At 46.4% G+C, this 18,915-nt stretch overlaps 2 protein-coding genes across 3 annotated transcripts in view; one reads left to right on the top strand and one right to left on the bottom strand.

The window, feature by feature from the left end:
• LOC140722122 (uncharacterized) overlaps positions 1-18,915 on the top strand; it is a 129,585-nt gene that overhangs the window by 14,771 nt on the left and 95,899 nt on the right. The gene's annotated exons all lie outside the window — the stretch shown is intronic.
• Positions 3,828-18,915, bottom strand: part of LOC140722117 (NACHT, LRR and PYD domains-containing protein 3-like) — a 73,282-nt gene continuing 58,194 nt past the window's right edge. For both annotated transcript variants that reach the window (XM_073036913.1, XM_073036914.1), the window contains exons 9-15: positions 17,430-17,601; positions 17,259-17,324; positions 10,660-12,397; positions 7,772-7,858; positions 7,444-7,614; positions 7,121-7,288; positions 3,828-4,559 (exon numbers count right to left, since the gene is read on the bottom strand). In XM_073036913.1, coding sequence (XP_072893014.1) covers positions 4,472-4,559; positions 7,121-7,288; positions 7,444-7,614; positions 7,772-7,858; positions 10,660-12,397; positions 17,259-17,324; positions 17,430-17,601 — 2,490 coding nt within the window. In that variant the 3' untranslated portion in view covers positions 3,828-4,471. The remainder of the gene's footprint in view (positions 4,560-7,120; positions 7,289-7,443; positions 7,615-7,771; positions 7,859-10,659; positions 12,398-17,258; positions 17,325-17,429; positions 17,602-18,915) is intronic.

Below are 18,915 nucleotides of genomic sequence, written 5' to 3'. Positions count from 1 at the left end.
CTGGGTGAAGTACTCCAAGTCTGACTTAGTTGTGTAAACAGGGCTAGCACTAGCTTCCGGCACAGCCACTCCACCTACCACAGGACTGGTGGATACATCTGGGGATTCAGGGTTAAAACCAACCTTTACCCGGATTCCCACCCTTGCTGGGACTCCCCCGCATGTATATTCCATGCCCTCTTGGGGGAACATTCCCTTCTCTTATAGCCGGAGGAGCACACAGGTGCGGGATTCACCGATGGAGCGGTACTCTCTGCTTCCATCACCACGTCCAACTGCGCACTTCCCCGAGCCTCCCGCTCCACTTCAGGGCAAATGGGCGTGAGCTCTGCGGTCCCGGGGGAAGACTTCTTAAGGTGTTTGGACTTCTTATTCACTTTCTTGCTCCGCACAGGCTCCAGCCCCACCCTCGCCTGAACCTCCCTGCACGTAGCCTCAAGATCTCCCACCTGAACCATAGGGGCAGGAGCAGGGACTGGAACAGATGGAGGAATAGGGACAGTGGTAGGGGCAGAAATAGGATCGGGGCAGAGGTATCTGGGCATTGGTGCCAGAAGTGGACTCCCTAGGGTTTCGGGTGCTAGGACAGTCCCTCCGAAAGTGCCCCACCACCCCGCACGCATGGCACCGTGGGCGCTCAGAGCTCCAATACACCTGATAGTCTATCCCTCGTGCCGGACAGTAAACCGGCCCTCAACTTCGTCCTCTCGTTCCAGTATGAATACCTGATGCCGGAAAGAGATTACGGTACGGAGGGTGCCTCTCTCAAATTTGTGTCTGATGGCAGTTATTTCTGACCTTATTTGCCCCAAACGTGCTAGTGTAGGAAGTAGGTCCTCATTGGGGATGAAAGGCTTAACGTGACCGAGGACGATGCGTTGTGTGGGAGCTGTCACCAGCTCCATCTGTAAGATGTTTTCCACCGTGATCCCCCTACTGGGGGTCCGATGCACCAACTCATCATTCCTCAGATAAAACACTGCCTTCCTGAACTCTTTCTCAGTGGCCAAAACACTCTCTCTCCCCAACAAGTCCTCCATGGCATCCGCGCACTTTTCCAGGGTAGTTCCAGTTCGCAAAATACATTGCACCCCGCGTTCCACTTTCACCGACCGAAACAGGGCCTTGTCCGAGGCTGGAGAGGCAGCCGCCTTTGCCTAACTCCCCGAAGGCCTGCGACTCCCTGTAGACTGGTCCGGCATGTTACTTATGTGTCCGAATCGAGAATTATATGTCGGTGCTGGTTGTAAAGTCCTGGAGCGAGTTGAGTAACTGGCCGGAAAAGTTTGTACTCAACGGTGCCTTGCTGGCCCGGCGCCAGAAATTCCAACGCCAGGAAAGGCTCCGTTAGTCCTGCAGAACTTCCAGGCCGTGAGAGGTCGAGACGTCTCAAACGATGTTTCGGCTCCCACACCGAACGGGAGTCACGACGATAAAGGCGGAAGGAGGTTGTCCCGATGTCAGTGGGGGAACAACGGTATTTGTCTCCGGTTTTAAAACACGAATCGGCTTCCTGGCGAGTTGCCAGCGGTCACAGCTGGGTGCTATGCAGTTCGCAGCCGTCGAGAAACCTAGTCTAAACTGGCAGAAAAACTCCAAACGATGCTTCCGCACTAACCCAACCACTCTCTCAGATGTCCAAGAGACATTTCGAGCCACTTCCAAAGATCTCACGAACTTCATATAGCAGTTTTTCCTCGATTTCTCCCAAATGATTCAGAACGGCTCCACGCTGTATCTGTGTGGTGAACTACATATACCTGTCTGGATACGCCCCCCCCGCTGACTGCTCCTGTGGCTCCTCCCACAGGCCCCGGTATAAAGGCGATTGAGGTCTGAGCCCTGCCCTCAGTCTCCAGGATGTAGCATGGTGGTCAATTGCTGCTTGTTCTTTCTTCCATTCAATAAAAGTCGATATCTCGCCTCACGTCTCAGAGAGTTATTGATGGTGCATCAGTCTGACCCCGGGAGTGTGTGATGGGACAGTGTGGAAGGAGCTTCGTTCTGTGTCTGTTCCTGGTGAGTGTGTGATCCGACGGTGCAGAGGGAGCTTCACCGTGTGTTTGACCCTAGGTGTGTGTGATGGGATGGTGTTGAAGGAGCTGCACCCTGTGTCTGATCCGGGAGTGAGTGATGGGACAGTGGGTAGGGAGCTTCACCGTGTCTGATCCGTAGAGTATGATGTAGAGCGGTGCATCTCAACATCTGACCCTGTGACTGTGATGTGACTCTGTGTCTGACACAGGATTTTTGTAATGGCACAGGCCAGAGTGAAATGTTCTCAATGATGACCCTGGGAGAGTATCATGGGATGGTGTGGAGGGAATTCTCTGTGTCTGACCCCTGAGTGTGTGATGTGGCAGTGTGGAGGACTTAACACTGTGTCTGATCTGGGAAGTATGTGATGTGACGTAATGAAGGGAACTTCACCCCGTGTCTAAACACTGGAGTGATTGATCGGACGCTGTGGAGGGAGATCACTCTGTGTCTGATCCAGGCAGTTTGTGATGGGTCGGTGAGGAGGGAGCTTCATTCTGTGTCTGACCCCGGGAGTGTGTGATGGGACAGTCTGGAGGGAGATTCACTCTGTGTCTGACCCCGGGAGTGTGTGATGGGACGGTGTGGAGGGAGATTAATTTGACTTATCCAGGGATTCTGTGATGAGATGGATCTGCACTCTGCACTCTGCGTCTGAGCCGGCGTGTGTCTGATGAGAAGCTTTGGAGGGAGCTGCATTCTGTGTCTGATTCAGGGAATGTGTAATGGGTTGGGCTGGTGGGAGATTCACCCTGTGTCCAACAACTATAGTGTTTAATGGAAAGAAGATGAGAGAGCATTCTCCAGGGAGTGTGAGGTAAGGTGGTGTGGAGGGAGATCGTGTGAAAGGATGTGTGAAGGAAGCTTCGCTCTGTGTCTGCCCTTGTGTGTGAGCGATGGAATGTTGCAGAGGGAGTTTCAATGTGTGTTTTATATTGGGAGTGTGTGATGGGATGGTATGGAGGGAGATTGACTCTGTGTCTGACACCGGGAGTGTGTGATGGGATGGTGTGGAGGGAAATTCACTCTGTGTCTGACCCCGGGAGTGTGTGATGGGACGGTGTGGAGGGTGATTCACTCTATGTCTGATCCGGGGAGTGTGTGATATGATGCTGCGGAGGGAGCTTCTCTGAGTTTCTGACGGGGGACTATTTGATAGGTAGGTGTCGAGGGAGGTAGTCGGGGCGAGATGGTGGTGGAACGAGCTGCAGTGTGGTTCTGTCCCTGGAATTGTGTAGATGCAGATGGAGCTTCACTCTGTGCTTTAACCCTGGGAGAGTGTGATGATATTTTGAGGAGGAGGCTTCACTTTATTTCTGACCCCAGGAATATCTGATGTCTCTTTGTGGAGAGTACTTTGATCTGTGTCTGACCAAAGGAGAGATTGATGGGACGATGCAGACGGAGCTTCACTCTGACACCCCATGCTGTTTGCTACTGTTCCATTCTCTTTTTCACGACCTCTGTGGGCGCAGGTCAGATATTAAACAGTATATTAGCTTCCAATCTCTTTTGTCGTTTTTGGCTGTGAGAGCAAGGAGAGTGCGCAGGACTGTAGGGGTCAGGATAGTACACGTATGGGTGCGGGGAAACGGTGGACAGCCTGGATGGGGATGGGGAGTGAGGAGATCCTGGGGACCAAACACCGCCAGACTGACATCCCTCAGCCTGGAACTGAGACGCTGCTGTACCAGTATGAGGAGCTCAGACCCATTATTGCAGTTCACCGGGCAGCAGTATCCCCCAGGTCACTGTATCTCCTCTAATGAGACTCAAATCCAACACCAAGACAGGAAGTTACAGCGGTTTATTGATTTCATTATGACAAATGTAAATTAAACAATGTGTGAGCTGCTGACGTGTGGGAATTAATAAACTGCTCCCGACTCACTCACAGTCACACACAATTAACTGACCGACGACAACCGGTGACAGATTGAATGATCTCACCTTCGCTCCATACCGGGGAAATCATTAAAATTACATTTGGGGGCTGTGTCCTGGATCTAGTGTCATTTCTAAGGTATTTGTCAAATTAACACCATTACATTGGCCAGTCTGCCAATTGGCACGGTCCTCAACCCAATGTGAACAAAAGGATTATCTCCTGGGATAATCCCATCCTGGGACACCGGTTTCCCAGACTGAGCCCCGGCCCCGGGCTCTTCCTGTTTGTGTGAATTCCCGGATCTTACGTGGGGAAGCCTCAAACGCGCACATCCGACGGAGGCCGCACTGCTGGACAGCAGGCGGAAATACGTCACTGCAGGAACGCTTCCGATGTCAGAGAGAGTGAAGCCAGTTCCATTTGAACCGTTCGGAATTAAACCTGGTGCTCGGCCATTAAAAGTAAGGTTGGACGTTAAAGGGGAGGGCGGGGAATCGGCTAAAATGTCCCCATCCTGCGGGCGGGGATGTTCACACATTCAGATGTTCACAGTTCCACTGTCAGTCCGGGTCTGGGTTCCTGCAGAGATCTCAGTTCCTTCTCCCCGGTCCAACTGAACCGATTCCCGTACAGCCTGAAACAGATGGAAGAATAACGATGAAATAAACAGATCAGACAACAGTATCAATAGCAGGGGACTGGAGTTAATTCAGGGGTGTCAAACTACCGTCCCGCGGGATGACTTGGGGGAATAAAGAAGTATATTCACCACCATTTATATGTATCTGTACGGCAGCCGCCCTTTTCCACCGCGGTCTGTGTCGCTTGCTGCACTAGCAGCTTATTGTGTGTAATTATAAAACTATAGGCGGCAGTTAACCACCCGCTGTGCATAAGCACCTACCACCAACAGTCAGTGTTCAACAAAAGTCGAGAGACTCATGATGGAGCCGTCAAGGCCGGCTATATTATTGCCAACAAAAGTCGAGAGACTCATGGTGGAGCCGTCAAGGCCGGCTATATCATTGCCAACAAAATAGCTGCTGCGTCGAAGCCATACTCAAAGGGCCAATTCATCAAAGCATGCATGCTGACGGCGGCTGAGCTGGTGTGCCCTGAGAAGAGACAGGCTTTTGGTAATATCAGCTTGTCAAGAAATACTGCGGCAGAGAGAATCAGGAACCTTGCAGGAGATTTGAGCAGTCAACTAAAAGACAAAGTGAAGTCACTTATTGCCTTCTCTGTTGCAATTGATGAGAGCACCAACGTGACTGATGTAGCTCTATTTGGAATATTTATTCGTGGTGTTGATGCGTCTTTGACCGTCACCGAGGAGTTTGTGGAGATGGTGCCCATCGCAAACACTACAATGGCGAACGACGTTTTCTCCAGCCTCGACGAGACCTTGGACAGACTGGGGGTTGACTGGAGTCACGCTGTCAGCGTGGCAGCAGATGATACACCGTCCATGGTCGGGAAAAAGGCAGGTGTTGTTGTGAAACTCAGAGAAAATCCAGAGCAGAAATTCTGGAATTTTCTTTGTAGTTTACACCAAGGGGCATTATGTAGCAGGAGCTTGAAAATGGACAATGTCATGGATGTAGTTATCAAAGCAGTTAATTTTATTATAGCCAAGGGACTCAACAATCGGCAATTTGAAACTCATTTGTCCGAAAGTAATATTGGACACGGCCTCCCCTACCACACAGAAGTCCGCTGGTTGAGCAGAGGGGCTGTGTTCAAAAGTTTTTATTTTCAATTACGTGCGGAAATTGGACTATTCATGAACGAGAAAGGAAGCCAGTGGCAGAGCTGGATGACCCAGACTGGCTTCATGATTTTGCATTTTTGGTGGATATAACAGAGCACTTAAATGTGCTTAATGTTAACATGCAAGGCCGCAACAATTTTTTATGGAATACTACGACAGCATTCATGCCTTTCAAATTAAATTAGGCCTGTGGGGGATGCAGCTGTCCGGAGCAACTCAGCTCATTTCCCCTCTTTGCAGTCTGTGCGTGTCGCTCATGGGAATAATGACAATATGGACAGGTACAAGGACAAAATATCACGGTCGAAAAGTGAGTTTCAGAATCGCTTCCAAGCCTTCCCTCAGCTCGAGAAGGAATTCTCACTATTTTGCCGTTTGCCGTCACCGCAGCATCAGATGTGCCGGAGGAACTCCAAATGGAACTAATTGAAATTCAGTGTAACTCAACTTTGAAATACAGATTTGAGACTGTGGGTCTGGATTCATTCTATCAATATCTGGGACTGATGTACCCCGAGATGACAGACTTTGTCTCAAAGATCCTTTGCATGTTCGGGACAAGATATATCTGTGAGTAGGCATCTCCATAATGAAGATTAACAAATTCAAGCTGCGCTTGCAGCTGACACACAGACATCTAAATGACATTATGATAATCACAACTGCCCAGAAACTGGTCCCTAATATTGACTGGCCGGTTAAAGCCAAGAGATGTCAGGTGTCTGGAAACAGCAAGTGAAAAATGTGACACTGTTCGATGCACTGCGACATGTAAGCAAAATGCATTATAAAATATTGAGTGTCATAATATTGTGACTCATTCATTTTCTGACTATTCAATTATTGTAAATGTGATCACTTCAATAAAAATTAGAGGCTAAATGTGTTAATTGTCTGAGTTTGCTTGCTGGAAGCAGGCTAATAAAAATTAGGTGCAGTTGTGTAGCCTGCATTAACAATTTGTTTCATTAGGTCTAAATTTGTGTCTGCTAATGTTCGATTTCAAATGGTTTATTAATGGAAAGGGTGTGGCTCCCAAATCAATCTTAGCACCAAAACAAAATAGCATTGTTTTTTCTCTCTCTCATCACAACTTTCTTGTAGCCTACTACTGTAAGTTAATACCAATCATAAAAAATAATGCTGCTAGGAAATTATCTTCATAAGAAACGAAATTCGTAAAGTGAAACACTTTACAGTTATCGCAAAGAGCAGGTTGAAAAAAAATGGAGGCAACGAAAGCTGTGGGAGCCTGTGCGCGTGCAGCCTGCATGAAGTTGCATTCTGCCAAATCCGGTCTGTAACCTAAAATGAGTTTGACCTCCCTGGGTTAGTGTTTCAAAAACACTCATAGGCAAATATCACCAGAAAACCCGCGGATCCGCTGATATTTTATCACATTGAGCATTAACACAAACACTCACCCGATCCACTTCAGACTCGGGAGGGTCAATATGAGGCGGCAGAGAGCGGGGACAGATCGGTTTGTGAACGAGTTGTGACTCAGGTTCAGCTCCGTTAGTGATCGGTTTGTTCTGAGAGCGGAGGCGAGATCCTCGATACCAAAATCTGTGAGACCAACATTGTGCAGCCTGGAGTTGAGAGAGAGTGAGGGTGAAGGACACAGAGAGACAGGAGACGGTACAAATCCCCAGTGTTTATCAGTAACACAATTACTGATCACATTAATGTTCAGTGTCAGACACACAGTGACTGTAAACACAATCTCCCACAGTCTGGTACTTACCACAGTTTCTGTATTTTACACTCCAGGTTCCTCAGAGCCACAGAGACCAGTTTCACTCCGAAATCTCCCAGTTTATTACTACCCAGGTCCAGCTCCGTCAGTGATGGGTTTGTACTGAGAGCAGAGACGAGATCCTTGGCACCAGCATCTGTGAGCCCGACATCGTTCAGCCTGGAGATGAGAGACAGTGTGACGGTGAAGGACACAGAGAGACAAGAGACGGTACAAATCCCGAGCGAATATCAGTAATACAATTACTGATCACATTAACGTTCAGTGTCAGACACCCGGTGACTGTAAACACAATCTCCCACAGTCTGGTACTTACCCCAGTTTCTGTATTTTACACTCCGGGTTCCTCAGAGCCGCAGACACCAGTTTCACTCCTGAATCTCCCAGTTTATTCGCCCCAAGTCTAAACAGAAACAGCCAAATTGATGAACGAAGTGATTCAAACCGTTGGTCTGAGGGAATTTCTCTCACTCGGATATTTCAGGAAACATTAAACTTCAGTAAATCACTGATCGGAGTTCCCATCACTGTCAATGTCCCTCAATGCCCAGCTCCAGGGTATTAACTGAATGTCAGTAATTTAGTCTGTCAGTGTGACGCTGTAAACTCCACAAATTCTGTCACATTCCCCGTTTATTAGAAAAATGTTGCTGATGTGAGAGGGCCGTTGAGCAGGGTTGAATTGGAGAAAATCCCACAGTGAGTAACTGGGTAAATGTCAATTGGAGATGGTGGAAGATATAGGGAGAGAAAACATGAAGGACGAAGGGGGATGGGGAAGAGAGATCAACAGTATGAAGGGGGATGGACAAAAGAGATCCCACGTGAGCTAGTGCGTTGGTGAAGAGAGATCCCACATGAGGAAGGGAGAGGGGGAAGACAGATCTCACATAAGAAATGGGTTGGCGATCGGAAATCCCACAGGAGGAAAGGGGATGGGGAAGAGAGATCCCACAGGAGGAAGGATGATGTTGAAGAGAGATCCCACAGGAGGATTGGGGTGGGGAAGAGAGATCCCACAGGAGGAACAGGGGTGGGGAAGAGAGATCCCACAGGAGGAAGAGGGATGGGGAAGAGAGATCCCACAGGAGGAGGGGGGATGGGGAAGAGAGATCGCACAGGGGGAGGTGGATGGGGAAGAGAGATCGCATATCAGGAAGGGGGATGGGTAAACGAGATCCTACAGGAGGAATAGGGATGGGAAATAAGATCCCAAAGGAGGGAGGGGGATGGGGAAGACAGATCCCACATGAGGATGGGGTTGGCAATCAGAGATCCCATAGGAGGATGGGGGATGGGGAAGAGTGATCCCACAGGAGGACCAGGATTGGGGAAGAGGGATCGCACCGGAGGAAGTGGGATGGGGAAGAGAGATACCACAGGAGGAAGAATGATGTGGAAGCGAGATCCCAGAGGAGGAATGGAAATTGGGAAGAGAGATCCCACACGGGTAAGGGGAATGGTGGAGGAGAGATCCCACATGAGGAAGGGTGATGGGGAAGAGTGATCCCACTGGAGGAAGGGGGATCGGGAATAGAGACCCCACAGGAGAATGGTGGATGGGGAGAGATATCGCACAGTTGGAAGGGGGTTGGGGAAGAGAGATCCCACACGGGTAAGGGGAATGGTGGAGGAGAGATCCCACATGAGGAAGGGTGATGGGGAAGAGTGATCCCACTGGAGGAAGGGGGATCGGGAATAGAGACCCCACAGGAGAATGGTGGATGGGGAGAGATATCGCACAGTTGGAAGGGGGTTGGGGAAGAGAGATCCCACACGGGTAAGGGGGATGGTGGAGGAGAGATCCCACATGAGGAAGGGTGATGGGGAAGAGTGATCCCACTGGAGGAAGGGGGATCGGGAATAGAGACCCCACAGGAGAATGGTGGATGGGGAGAGATATCGCACAGTTGGAAGGGGGTTGGGGAAGAGAGATCCCACAGTAGGAAATGAATCAGGAAGAAATATCCCACAGGAGGAAAGGGGAAGAGCCATCCCATAGGAGTAAAGGGGATGGGGAAGAGAAGTCCCACTGGAGGACGGGAGATGGGGAAGGGGGATGGGGAAGAGGGATCCCACAGGAGGAAGGGTAATGGGGAACAGAGATCTCACTGGAGGAAGGGAGATAGTAATGAGAGATTCCACAGTTGGAAGTGGGATGGGAAGAGAGATCCCATAGGAGGACATGGAATCGGGAAGAGAGATCCGACAAGAGGAATGTGAATGGGGAAGGGACATACCAGAGGATGCTGAATGGGGAAGAGAGATCACAGAGAATTACTGGGGATGGGGAAGAGAGATCCCACTCGAGGAATGGGGATGTGGAAGATTGATCCCACATGAGGAAGGGGGTTTGGGATGAGAGATCCCACAGTAGGAGGGTGGGTGGGGAGGAGAGATCCCACAGGTGGAAGGGGGATGGGTATCAGAGATCCCCCTGGAGGAAGTGGCATAGGAAACAAACATCCCACAAGAGGAATGGGAATGGGAATTGGGAAGAGAGTTCCAACAGGGGGAAGGGGGTTGGGGAAGAGAGATCCCACAGGAGTGAGTGGGATGGATAAGAAAGATCTATCTGGAGGAAGGGGATAATAATGGGAAATGATAATCCCACAAGATGAGAGGATGCAGAAATAGATTGCACAGGAAGAGTTGGTCTGTACGGATGCCCACAATCGGCAGAGAAGATGCCACCATAGAGTCCGGGTATTTGGTAGTGAGTATAGTCACACAGGTGGACTGATGTTGATAGTCACCTCCGGGGAAGGGCAGGGGAGGACAATCTCCAAATGGTGTTTCTTTCCTTCTCACTTAAACGGACTGCTGACGATCTCTTGTTCCTCACCGGGAAGGGGGTGTGAATCTCTGACCCACCTGCTGCAGTCAGTGTCGGTCTGGTTGTCAGTAACAGTGAGAAGGAATATTGTCAATGGACGTGTCACAGGCAGCGAGAAACTCGGCCATTCCTGTGATTTACAACCATTAAACCAATGGCCGTTGTTCACTGATCTGATGAAGTCTCCACCATCCCTTCACAAGGAGCCACAGAACCCTCCTGTCCTTGGGGAATTTCTGACCGAACCCCTGGGCATTTGTCACAATTCTTCACAATCTGATTTAGTACAGTTTTACGCAAATTCCTTTACAATGAAACAAGAGAATGGAACAGTTTCATAGTTCAGAGTGAGAGATAAATCAAGTAACCTCAACTCCTGGCACGTGTGCAGCCCGGGTCCCAGCCGCTGGATTCCTTCACACTGAATTTGGCAGCTCTGCAGGTTGAGGTGTTTTATTGTATCACAGAATCCGATGACATGAGACAGGACCGTGCAGTCAATCGGCGTCAGTGTCATTCCACTGAATGAAAGTGTTTCCACAGATCCCAGTGTGGCCTGAGCCAGTCCACGATTCTGAGACTCAAACAGGTAGTGCAATGTGTTCAGGAGGCTCCTTTTACCATCTTCACTCTCTGTGTTTCCAACCTGGCGTTTAACCTCCTCCTTCACCCAGTCAATCACCCGGCAGGTTGTTTGATGAGGAAATTGACCCAGAAACTCCTCCAGGCCCCGAGCTGTTATTCGGGAGGAGAGACCAGCAACAAAACGGAGAAATACCTCAAATCGACCATCTGTCATGCTGTGGGCTGTGGTGAGGAATTTCAGGATATCCCCGGGATGTGGATTCAGAAATTGTGCGACTGCAGCTACAAACTCTTGGACGGTGAGGTGTGGGAATGTGTACACCACACAGCAGGCAGAATCCTCTCTCTCCAAAAGCTCCATCAGGAACCCGGACAGGAACTGGGAAGGCTGCAGGTCGAAGTTGATCAAATCTCCATCTGTAAACACAATCTTCTTATCAAACACTCCTCTGAAGGCCATTTCACCTACCCTGTGTAACACATCACGGGGGTTCTCAATCTCACGGCCGTGGTTTTTCAGGATGTTGTAAATATAGTAGGAGTACAGTTGTGTGATGGTCTTGGGAACACGCTGCGGGTCGCTGACTCTTTGTGTGAAGAAGGGGCCCAGTGCCAGAGCGAGGATCCAGCAGTAGGAGGGGTTGTAGCTCATGGTGTACAGGATCTCGTTCTCCTGCACGTGTTTGAAAACAGCTGCTGCCACCGTCTGATCTTCAAAATGTCTGATGAAATATTCCTTCCGTTCCTCACCAACAAATCCCAGAATTTCAGCCCAGATCCCAATCTCCGCCTTTTCCAATAAATGTAACGCAGTGGGGCGGGTTGTCACCAGCACTGAACACCCTGGGAGCAGCTTGTGCTGGATTAAACTGTACACAATGTCAGACACCTTGCACTTGAATTCAGGATCTGTGCATGTGGACCGAGGTTCTGTGTCTCTCCGACTGTCAGCAAAATCAATTTTATCATTGAATTCATCCAAACCATCGAATATAAACAGCAATCCATCTGGGTTCTTCCAGACCTCTCTCAGGATATTCCCAAAGTAAGGATATTGATCCAGAATCAGTTCCTTCAGGTTTATTCTACAGTTAATGGTGTTTAAATTGCGGAATTTGAAACTGAAGACAAACTGGAACTGTTGGTATATTTTCCCCGTGGCCCAGTCATAAACAATCTTTTGTACCATTGTTGTTTTCCCGATCCCCGGGACTCCGGCCACTGCTGCCGAACTCCCAGATTTCGATTTACTTCGCGAAAAGCTGCTCTGGAACAACTGATCAGTCCGGATTTTTTCCAGCTCTCCGCGGAGATGTTTCTCTCTACACTCCTCGTGGTCTCTGCCTCTTGCCAGCAGCTCATGCTCCACCAGTCTCCGATCTCGAACAGTAGAAATGACCGTGAGCTCAGCGTATCGATCAACCAGCTGGAAAACCTTCACCTTCTCCCTCATCAGGATCGTGTTCACTGTCAGTGTTTCAGTTTGTGCCCGCAGAGTCTCCTTGTGTTTCTGTTGAACATCTTCCATGGGGACAGAGAACATAGTAAAATTGTTAAATAGCTCAAATGACAAAGAATATTATAACTTCATTTCAACATTCAGTGTTGGAGATTACACAAATTAATTTCATACTTCCATGGATATTAGGAGAAAGTAAAGTTCTCTTCACAGACACCGGAATTGACAGTGAGGAAAGTCCCAGAAAATGTCCAATCTTCATATTCTGACACTAATGACTTGTGAAGGTGAACATTCCTCTGATATCCTATTGCAATCCTGACTGCACTCCCATTCCAACAACATGTCACTATATTTAAAACATTGTTTGCATCATTAACAGATGATGTTAATGTTGATCTGGTGTGGACATATGGCGAGCAGGACACTGCATTTTGACAATGCTGCACACTGGGGAGTCACAGGTGTCCACTGCTCTTCATCAAAACAGGAGCAGGATATGTGAGAAATACTCAAGTCAGGCAGCATCTAGTGGAGAATCAGAGTGAATTTGCGGATCCAGAACCCATCGGAATGACAAGAAAGAAAATCGGTAGTTTTCAGTCGCAGTGATGGAGGATTGGTGGAAAGATGAAATCTCTGTTAATGGAAGAAACCACAAGCGTCTGTCTCAGTGATGTACATCGTGTTTGTGGGAGAGGATGGTGAAGTCTTGGCAACTGCTACTCATCAGTCTTGCTGTGGGGGTGTGGGGGTCTGTCTAATGAGGCCTCCGTCTGTCAGAGTCGACCGTGGATGCCCTGACCCTTCAAGCCGGGACACTCCGATATGGAGAGGAAGCTTTTGCCGATGTGGTAAGCTCCCTCTCTCCATGCATCTGATGAACACAAAGGAATGGCAGAGACTGACACAGCTTGGCACCGGAGGTGTCGCAGGACATGCCAGTCTGCGTTGAATACCATTTAACACTGCTTAGGGGCCTCAGGTCAAGAATTTTCCCACTGGATTTACTCCCAAACTCTTCCCCATGAGAGGCGCATTTGCAGGGCAGTGGAGTTTTGAGATCAGCGTTTTCCTGCTCCTGGGTGAGCTGAAAATCACAGCTGACGAGCCCTATCTGCCCAAAGCGACTGATTGTAAGGTACCAGTTACCCGCCTTTATCCTTTCTCCTGTCAGAAGAAACACTTCCACCAGGCTTAGTGGCTAACCCACACGTGAAGGCCAGGAGCTGGACTTTGTTGTCAGAGGCTATTTGAGTCGCACGCCACTGGGAGTATTTAATAGGTCGTGGCAGCTCATCCCCACTACAACCCCAATCTTAAGCAAGCAAGGGGCTATGTACTATTGACAACAGTAAATCGATAAATTGTTTTATTATTGTCACATACACCACAGTAATATAGAAAGCTTTTCTGCATGCGAACCAAATAGATCATTACATCACATTGGCGCAATGAGGTCATGCAAGGACAAACAGAACAGAATAGTTCAGGGAAACAGTGTTTCAGTTGCCGAGAAAATGCAGTGCAGGCAGACAATAAGGTAAAAGGCCAAAGGAGGTCAGGGCTTTGTTTTTGGAACTATGCTCACAAACTGTAGAATTCAACACCTAAAACTACAGTACTGTGCAGAAGTCTGAAGTGTATATTAAAACTGACAACATTTTGTCTTTTATTTTCTAGTTTGCACTTTATCCTGTTGTGATGTGGTTTGAAGGCATCGTCTGGATGAAAGGTGCTTTATAAATAAGTTATTATTATTATTATTATCATTATTATTATTATTATTATTATTATTATTATTAATTTTCTTAGCATAAACTGGTAAAATTTGAGGTACGGCATGGCCAAGTCTGAATTGATAAGAAATTTCAGACTATTCTCGTGGTGTATGGTATTGTGGGTTTTCGAAGTTTTACACAAGTATTGCTGTGTGGGCCTAATTGGTTAACGCTATTGTGTAAAGCCCTTGGGATGATACCAGTTATCGATATTACGATTGGGATAATGAATAACCTGTTTGCGTTCCATAGATCTTTCATTTTTCCTTTTTAATTCAGCATCTTTCTGGTGGTTTTACTAATACATTTCTGTATGTGTGTTTGGAATGGCTATATATATTTAAAAAGTTGTTTTTGCTTGTTTTTCCTGTAAAATTATATCCGAATGGTTACCATGGATTATCCTATCTGAAACAATGATCGGTCACAGTATGATATGAAGGACTCTAATTTTTAACCAGGTGGCCAGGACGCTGGTTAAAGCGTGGGTCTAGTGATCTGATGGTCACCAGTTCGAGCCTCAGCTGAGGCACTGTAGTGTCCTTGAGCAAAGCACTTAACCACACATTGCTCTGCGAGGACACCGGTGGCGTGGAGAGGGGGGACCTTTCAGCATGGGCAACTGCCGGTACTCCCATTCCTTCCAAGGCAAATCCATGATCTCACAAGACAAACAGAGGCCTCAAAAACTCTAAAAGTGGAGCAGGTTTGTACTTATAGTAATCACTGTGTTTTTCATCAGTTGTAGTTTAAGCAAGACATTTGTGAATGTCGTCCACCACTTGATTGTGCTTGTGCAAGTCATGAGATTCAGCTAAACTACTGCAGGATTCTTGATGTAATTTCAGATTTTCGTCAGCCATTATGTAAATTTTGTTGGAAGGTTTTCCTTTATTACACGATTATCTATCTTCTTTGCTAATTGATATCCTAAATATATGTTTCATATTCTGTTGCATTGTATCTTGATGCTCTGTTTGATATTCTACTGGCTCTATTGCACCTTTCTTTATGTTTCATGTTCTGTACTTTTCTAGTCTCAAGTTCGTGCTTATATCTTTGGAAATTAGTCCTATTAGTTGGATTATTAGTTTTAGTTTTACTGATGTAAGAGCAAATAATTTCAATTCGTCAATGTGCAGCTGTGACAAGGTATAAGATTTTTTTCTGATTTGATACCTGATTTTTGTCCGTTTCAATAAATTATGAGCGGGTATAAAGCTAGACTAAACCATCTTCGTGGGCTTAGTGAGTTGCTCTGGAAAATCCCTCAATTTCTTTTGATAATGGTGGTTGTTCCTTTGTGGTCGTTAATAGGATGATTATTTACGCCAATGCTTCATCAGTTGTTGTAGATATTTCACAAGTATTGGATGAATTTTATATATATTTGGAACTTCTCTTAACCATGTGAGGGAGAGAATCAAATATTTTTTTGATAGACAATATAACACTGAAAGATTTCTGCTTTCTACATTGTTTGAAATAGAATTACATGCAGTAATCTGTTTTATACCCGAACGGTATTCTTTCTGCTCTCCTCAGAGTATATTGTAGTTATCTAAGTGAGTTGTTATTAGTTACGAGATGTACGATGCTATTATTAAGAGCTAATAATAACATAGAAGGTGACTATCTTATAAATTCAGAATGAAAGCTGTCCTTTTGGCTGGTGGTACATACTCAGCCTTTTATATCTTCTGCCCCATGGGAGTATGAAAGAGAGAATGCTTGAGGTGGTTTGGGGTTCAGCAGCGAGGTTTTTGATGGGTTTTGCATCCTGACAACTTGATTGAGTTCCTCCAGGAGGTGACAAAGGTGATGGATGAAGTTACACATGGATGTTGTCTACTTGTATATTGGTAGAGTCTTTGACAAGGTCCCACACGGGAGGCTCATACAGAAAATTAACATGCTTGAGAACTTTATGAATTGTCCTGGCTGGCGAAGACCCACACTGGGAGAAATTTCTTGTCTGGCGGGCGGTGAATCTGTGAAATTATTGTCATAGACGGCTGATGAAGACATGTCATTGGATATATTTAAAATGCAGGTCGATATGTTCCTGATTCAGAAGAGCGTCAACATTTACACAAGGCGGGATAATGGGGTTCAGAGGAATTGTGGAGGAGATTCACTGAGCCGAATGGCTCCTAAGTCTTATGGTTTTAGGGAGCATCTGGAGTATTGTATTCACTTCTGATTGTCCAGCTCTTGGAAGGATTGGAGAGGGTACAGAACAGGTTCATCAGGGTGTTGCCTGGGTTCGGTGGCATGTGCTACAAGTAGAGGTTTGATAAACTTGGTTTGTTCACTCTGGAGTTATAATAGAGATCTGACTGAGGTGTACAAGTTTGAGAGATAAGAGTTTGAGTCAACAAACTGTATTTTGTTTGTTATTGTTTTATTAGACTGGTGTCTAATACCAGAGGGCATTTGGTTAAGGTGAGATGGGGTAAATTTACAGCAATTGTGCGTGGTTTTTTCACAGAGCTGTGGACGCTGGAATTTACTGTCTGGGTCATCAGAGGCAACTATATTACAGATGCTCCTAGATATACATGAATGTACAGGAAATGCAAGGATATGGTCAATAATGTAAGAAAGGATACCAAAATTTATTTTTTTTCTCTTTCCCAGATATATAAAGAGTAAAGGAAAAAAGAAAGAGAGAGAGTCGATATCGGACTGCTGAAAATGTTATTATAATTGTAGTAACAGGTGAAAAGGAAATGGCAGACAAACTCCGTGGAAGTTACTAGTGGAATTCCAAAATGTAAAGAACATCTGCGGACAGAGTTGAGGGCAGCTGCTGTTACGAAGGAGTAGGTGCTTCAGAATCTGAAAGGTCTGAAGATAGAAAAGTCACTGGACTGGGTCATACAGTGTATCAGGAGCCTGCCTGGGGATTGCGGGGATTCCCAGAGCATTAGGACTTGGAGTGAAGGCTTCAGCAGAACCAACAGCTGGATTAATAGAAAAGTACATTGCAGAATATTCAGGCTGCGAAGAGAGATTCTTTGAATTGTTACTTGAATCCAGAGATCAGCGAATGGCTAATGGCGAATTTTCATTCCCAGGTTTTGCCAAGTCACAGACTAACACTTGAGATCTGGTTTGAACTGAGCATTTCATCACTCACCGATCAGTTGAGTGGGTAATTCAGATAACCCTTGGGCGATGTTCATGTATTCCTGTGGATCAGGACCTGTTTAAATATTAAAAAATCCATGGAAACAGAGCTAAAATAATCAATATAACTAAAATGTTTATTTCAATATGCCCTTGTGTTCAGTGCGTGGTTTCAACGTACCTCGTTCCTGTATTTCCCTCAGTATTCTGTCCAACTTCGGTAACTCGGTCCTCCACATCAGAAAGGATTCCCACATCGCCCTCCGGGCCCGGGAGCCTTTGCCCATCACCAAACTGAGGAAGAGTCTGGAACTCTCTGTCCGGTTTCCCTTCTCTGTCAGTTCAGTGACTTTCTACAAAAGGAAAACAATGAATTTATTGTGGAGCAGACAGACAGACAGACATGGAGAATGTGCAGGAAAATATCTGTTCATGGTCCCGGTAGCTTCAGAACAGATGCAGTCACTGGGCTGCTGCCTCATTCTCCCTGGGTTCAGTCATTAACAGAGAAACAGTAACTGAAAGAACTTCTAAATTAATATTCTGTAAGAATAAGTATTTACTGATACCCTGCAGTAGATTCAATGTGAATAATTTCCTTGATCTGTCAATGTGCAGCATTACATCAACAGGATGTGCCAACAAGAACAGAAGAGAGGGGAGAGAGAGAGAGCAAAAGAAAATGGATGGTGGGCATCACTGAATTGTAGCTGAATAAAGTTTATAGTTGGATCAAAAGGATAAGCAGGTAGGTGAAAGGGATGGGTTGACTCTGTTGTCATTTTAAATGTAAAGTCCTGAGAAAGAGTTGATATCGGATTGGATGATGGAGATGTTAAGAAACTGCATAGGTAAATTGACACTGATGGAAATTATATACAGGCCTGTTAACAGTAACCAGGATGTGAGCTACAAATTACAACGGGAGAGAGAAGAGACATGTGAAAAGGTGAATGTGAAAATAGTCATGGGGAATTTCAATACGCAGGTAGCTTTGGAAAATCAGGTCGGTGCTGAATACTAAATGAGGGAATGTATAGAATACCTACGGGATGGCTTTTGAGAGAAGCTTATGGTTCAGCCCACTATAAGAAAGGCTGTGTTGTGTACTGCACCAGATTTTATTGGGGAGCTTCAGGTGGCATGCTGTCCAAGTTGCATGCCATCTTGGACAATGTCTCGCATCCACTCCATAATATACTGGTTAGGCACAGCAGTACATTCAGCCAGAGACTCATTCCACCGAGATGCAACACTGAGCATCATTGGAAGTCATTCCTGCCTGTGGCCATCAAACTTTACAACTTCTCCCTCGGAGTGTCAGACACCCTGTGCTAATAGGCTGTTCCTGGACTTATTTCCACTTGGTATAATTTACTTATTATCTTTTAATTATTTCTCGTTTTATTTTGCTATATTTCTACTCTATTCTTGTTTGGTGCAAATGTAACGAAACCCAATTTCCCTCCTGATCCATAAAGTATGTCTGTCTGTCTGTAAATAAACCGTTAAGAGGCAGTGATCAGAAAATAACAGAATTCACACTGCAGTTTGAGAGTGATAAGCTAAAGTTAGATGTATCAGTATTACAGTGGAATAAAGGAATTGCAGAGGCAAGGGAGAGTTGCTGGGCAAATATAATTTTGGAAATGACACTAACAGGGACA

This window comes from Hemitrygon akajei, unplaced genomic scaffold (assembly GCF_048418815.1).
Source record: "Hemitrygon akajei unplaced genomic scaffold, sHemAka1.3 Scf000069, whole genome shotgun sequence".
NCBI classification, from domain to species: Eukaryota; Metazoa; Chordata; class Chondrichthyes; order Myliobatiformes; family Dasyatidae; genus Hemitrygon; species Hemitrygon akajei.
Note: the sequence above shows the minus strand (reverse complement) of the source record. Positions and strands in the feature narration are given on the sequence as shown.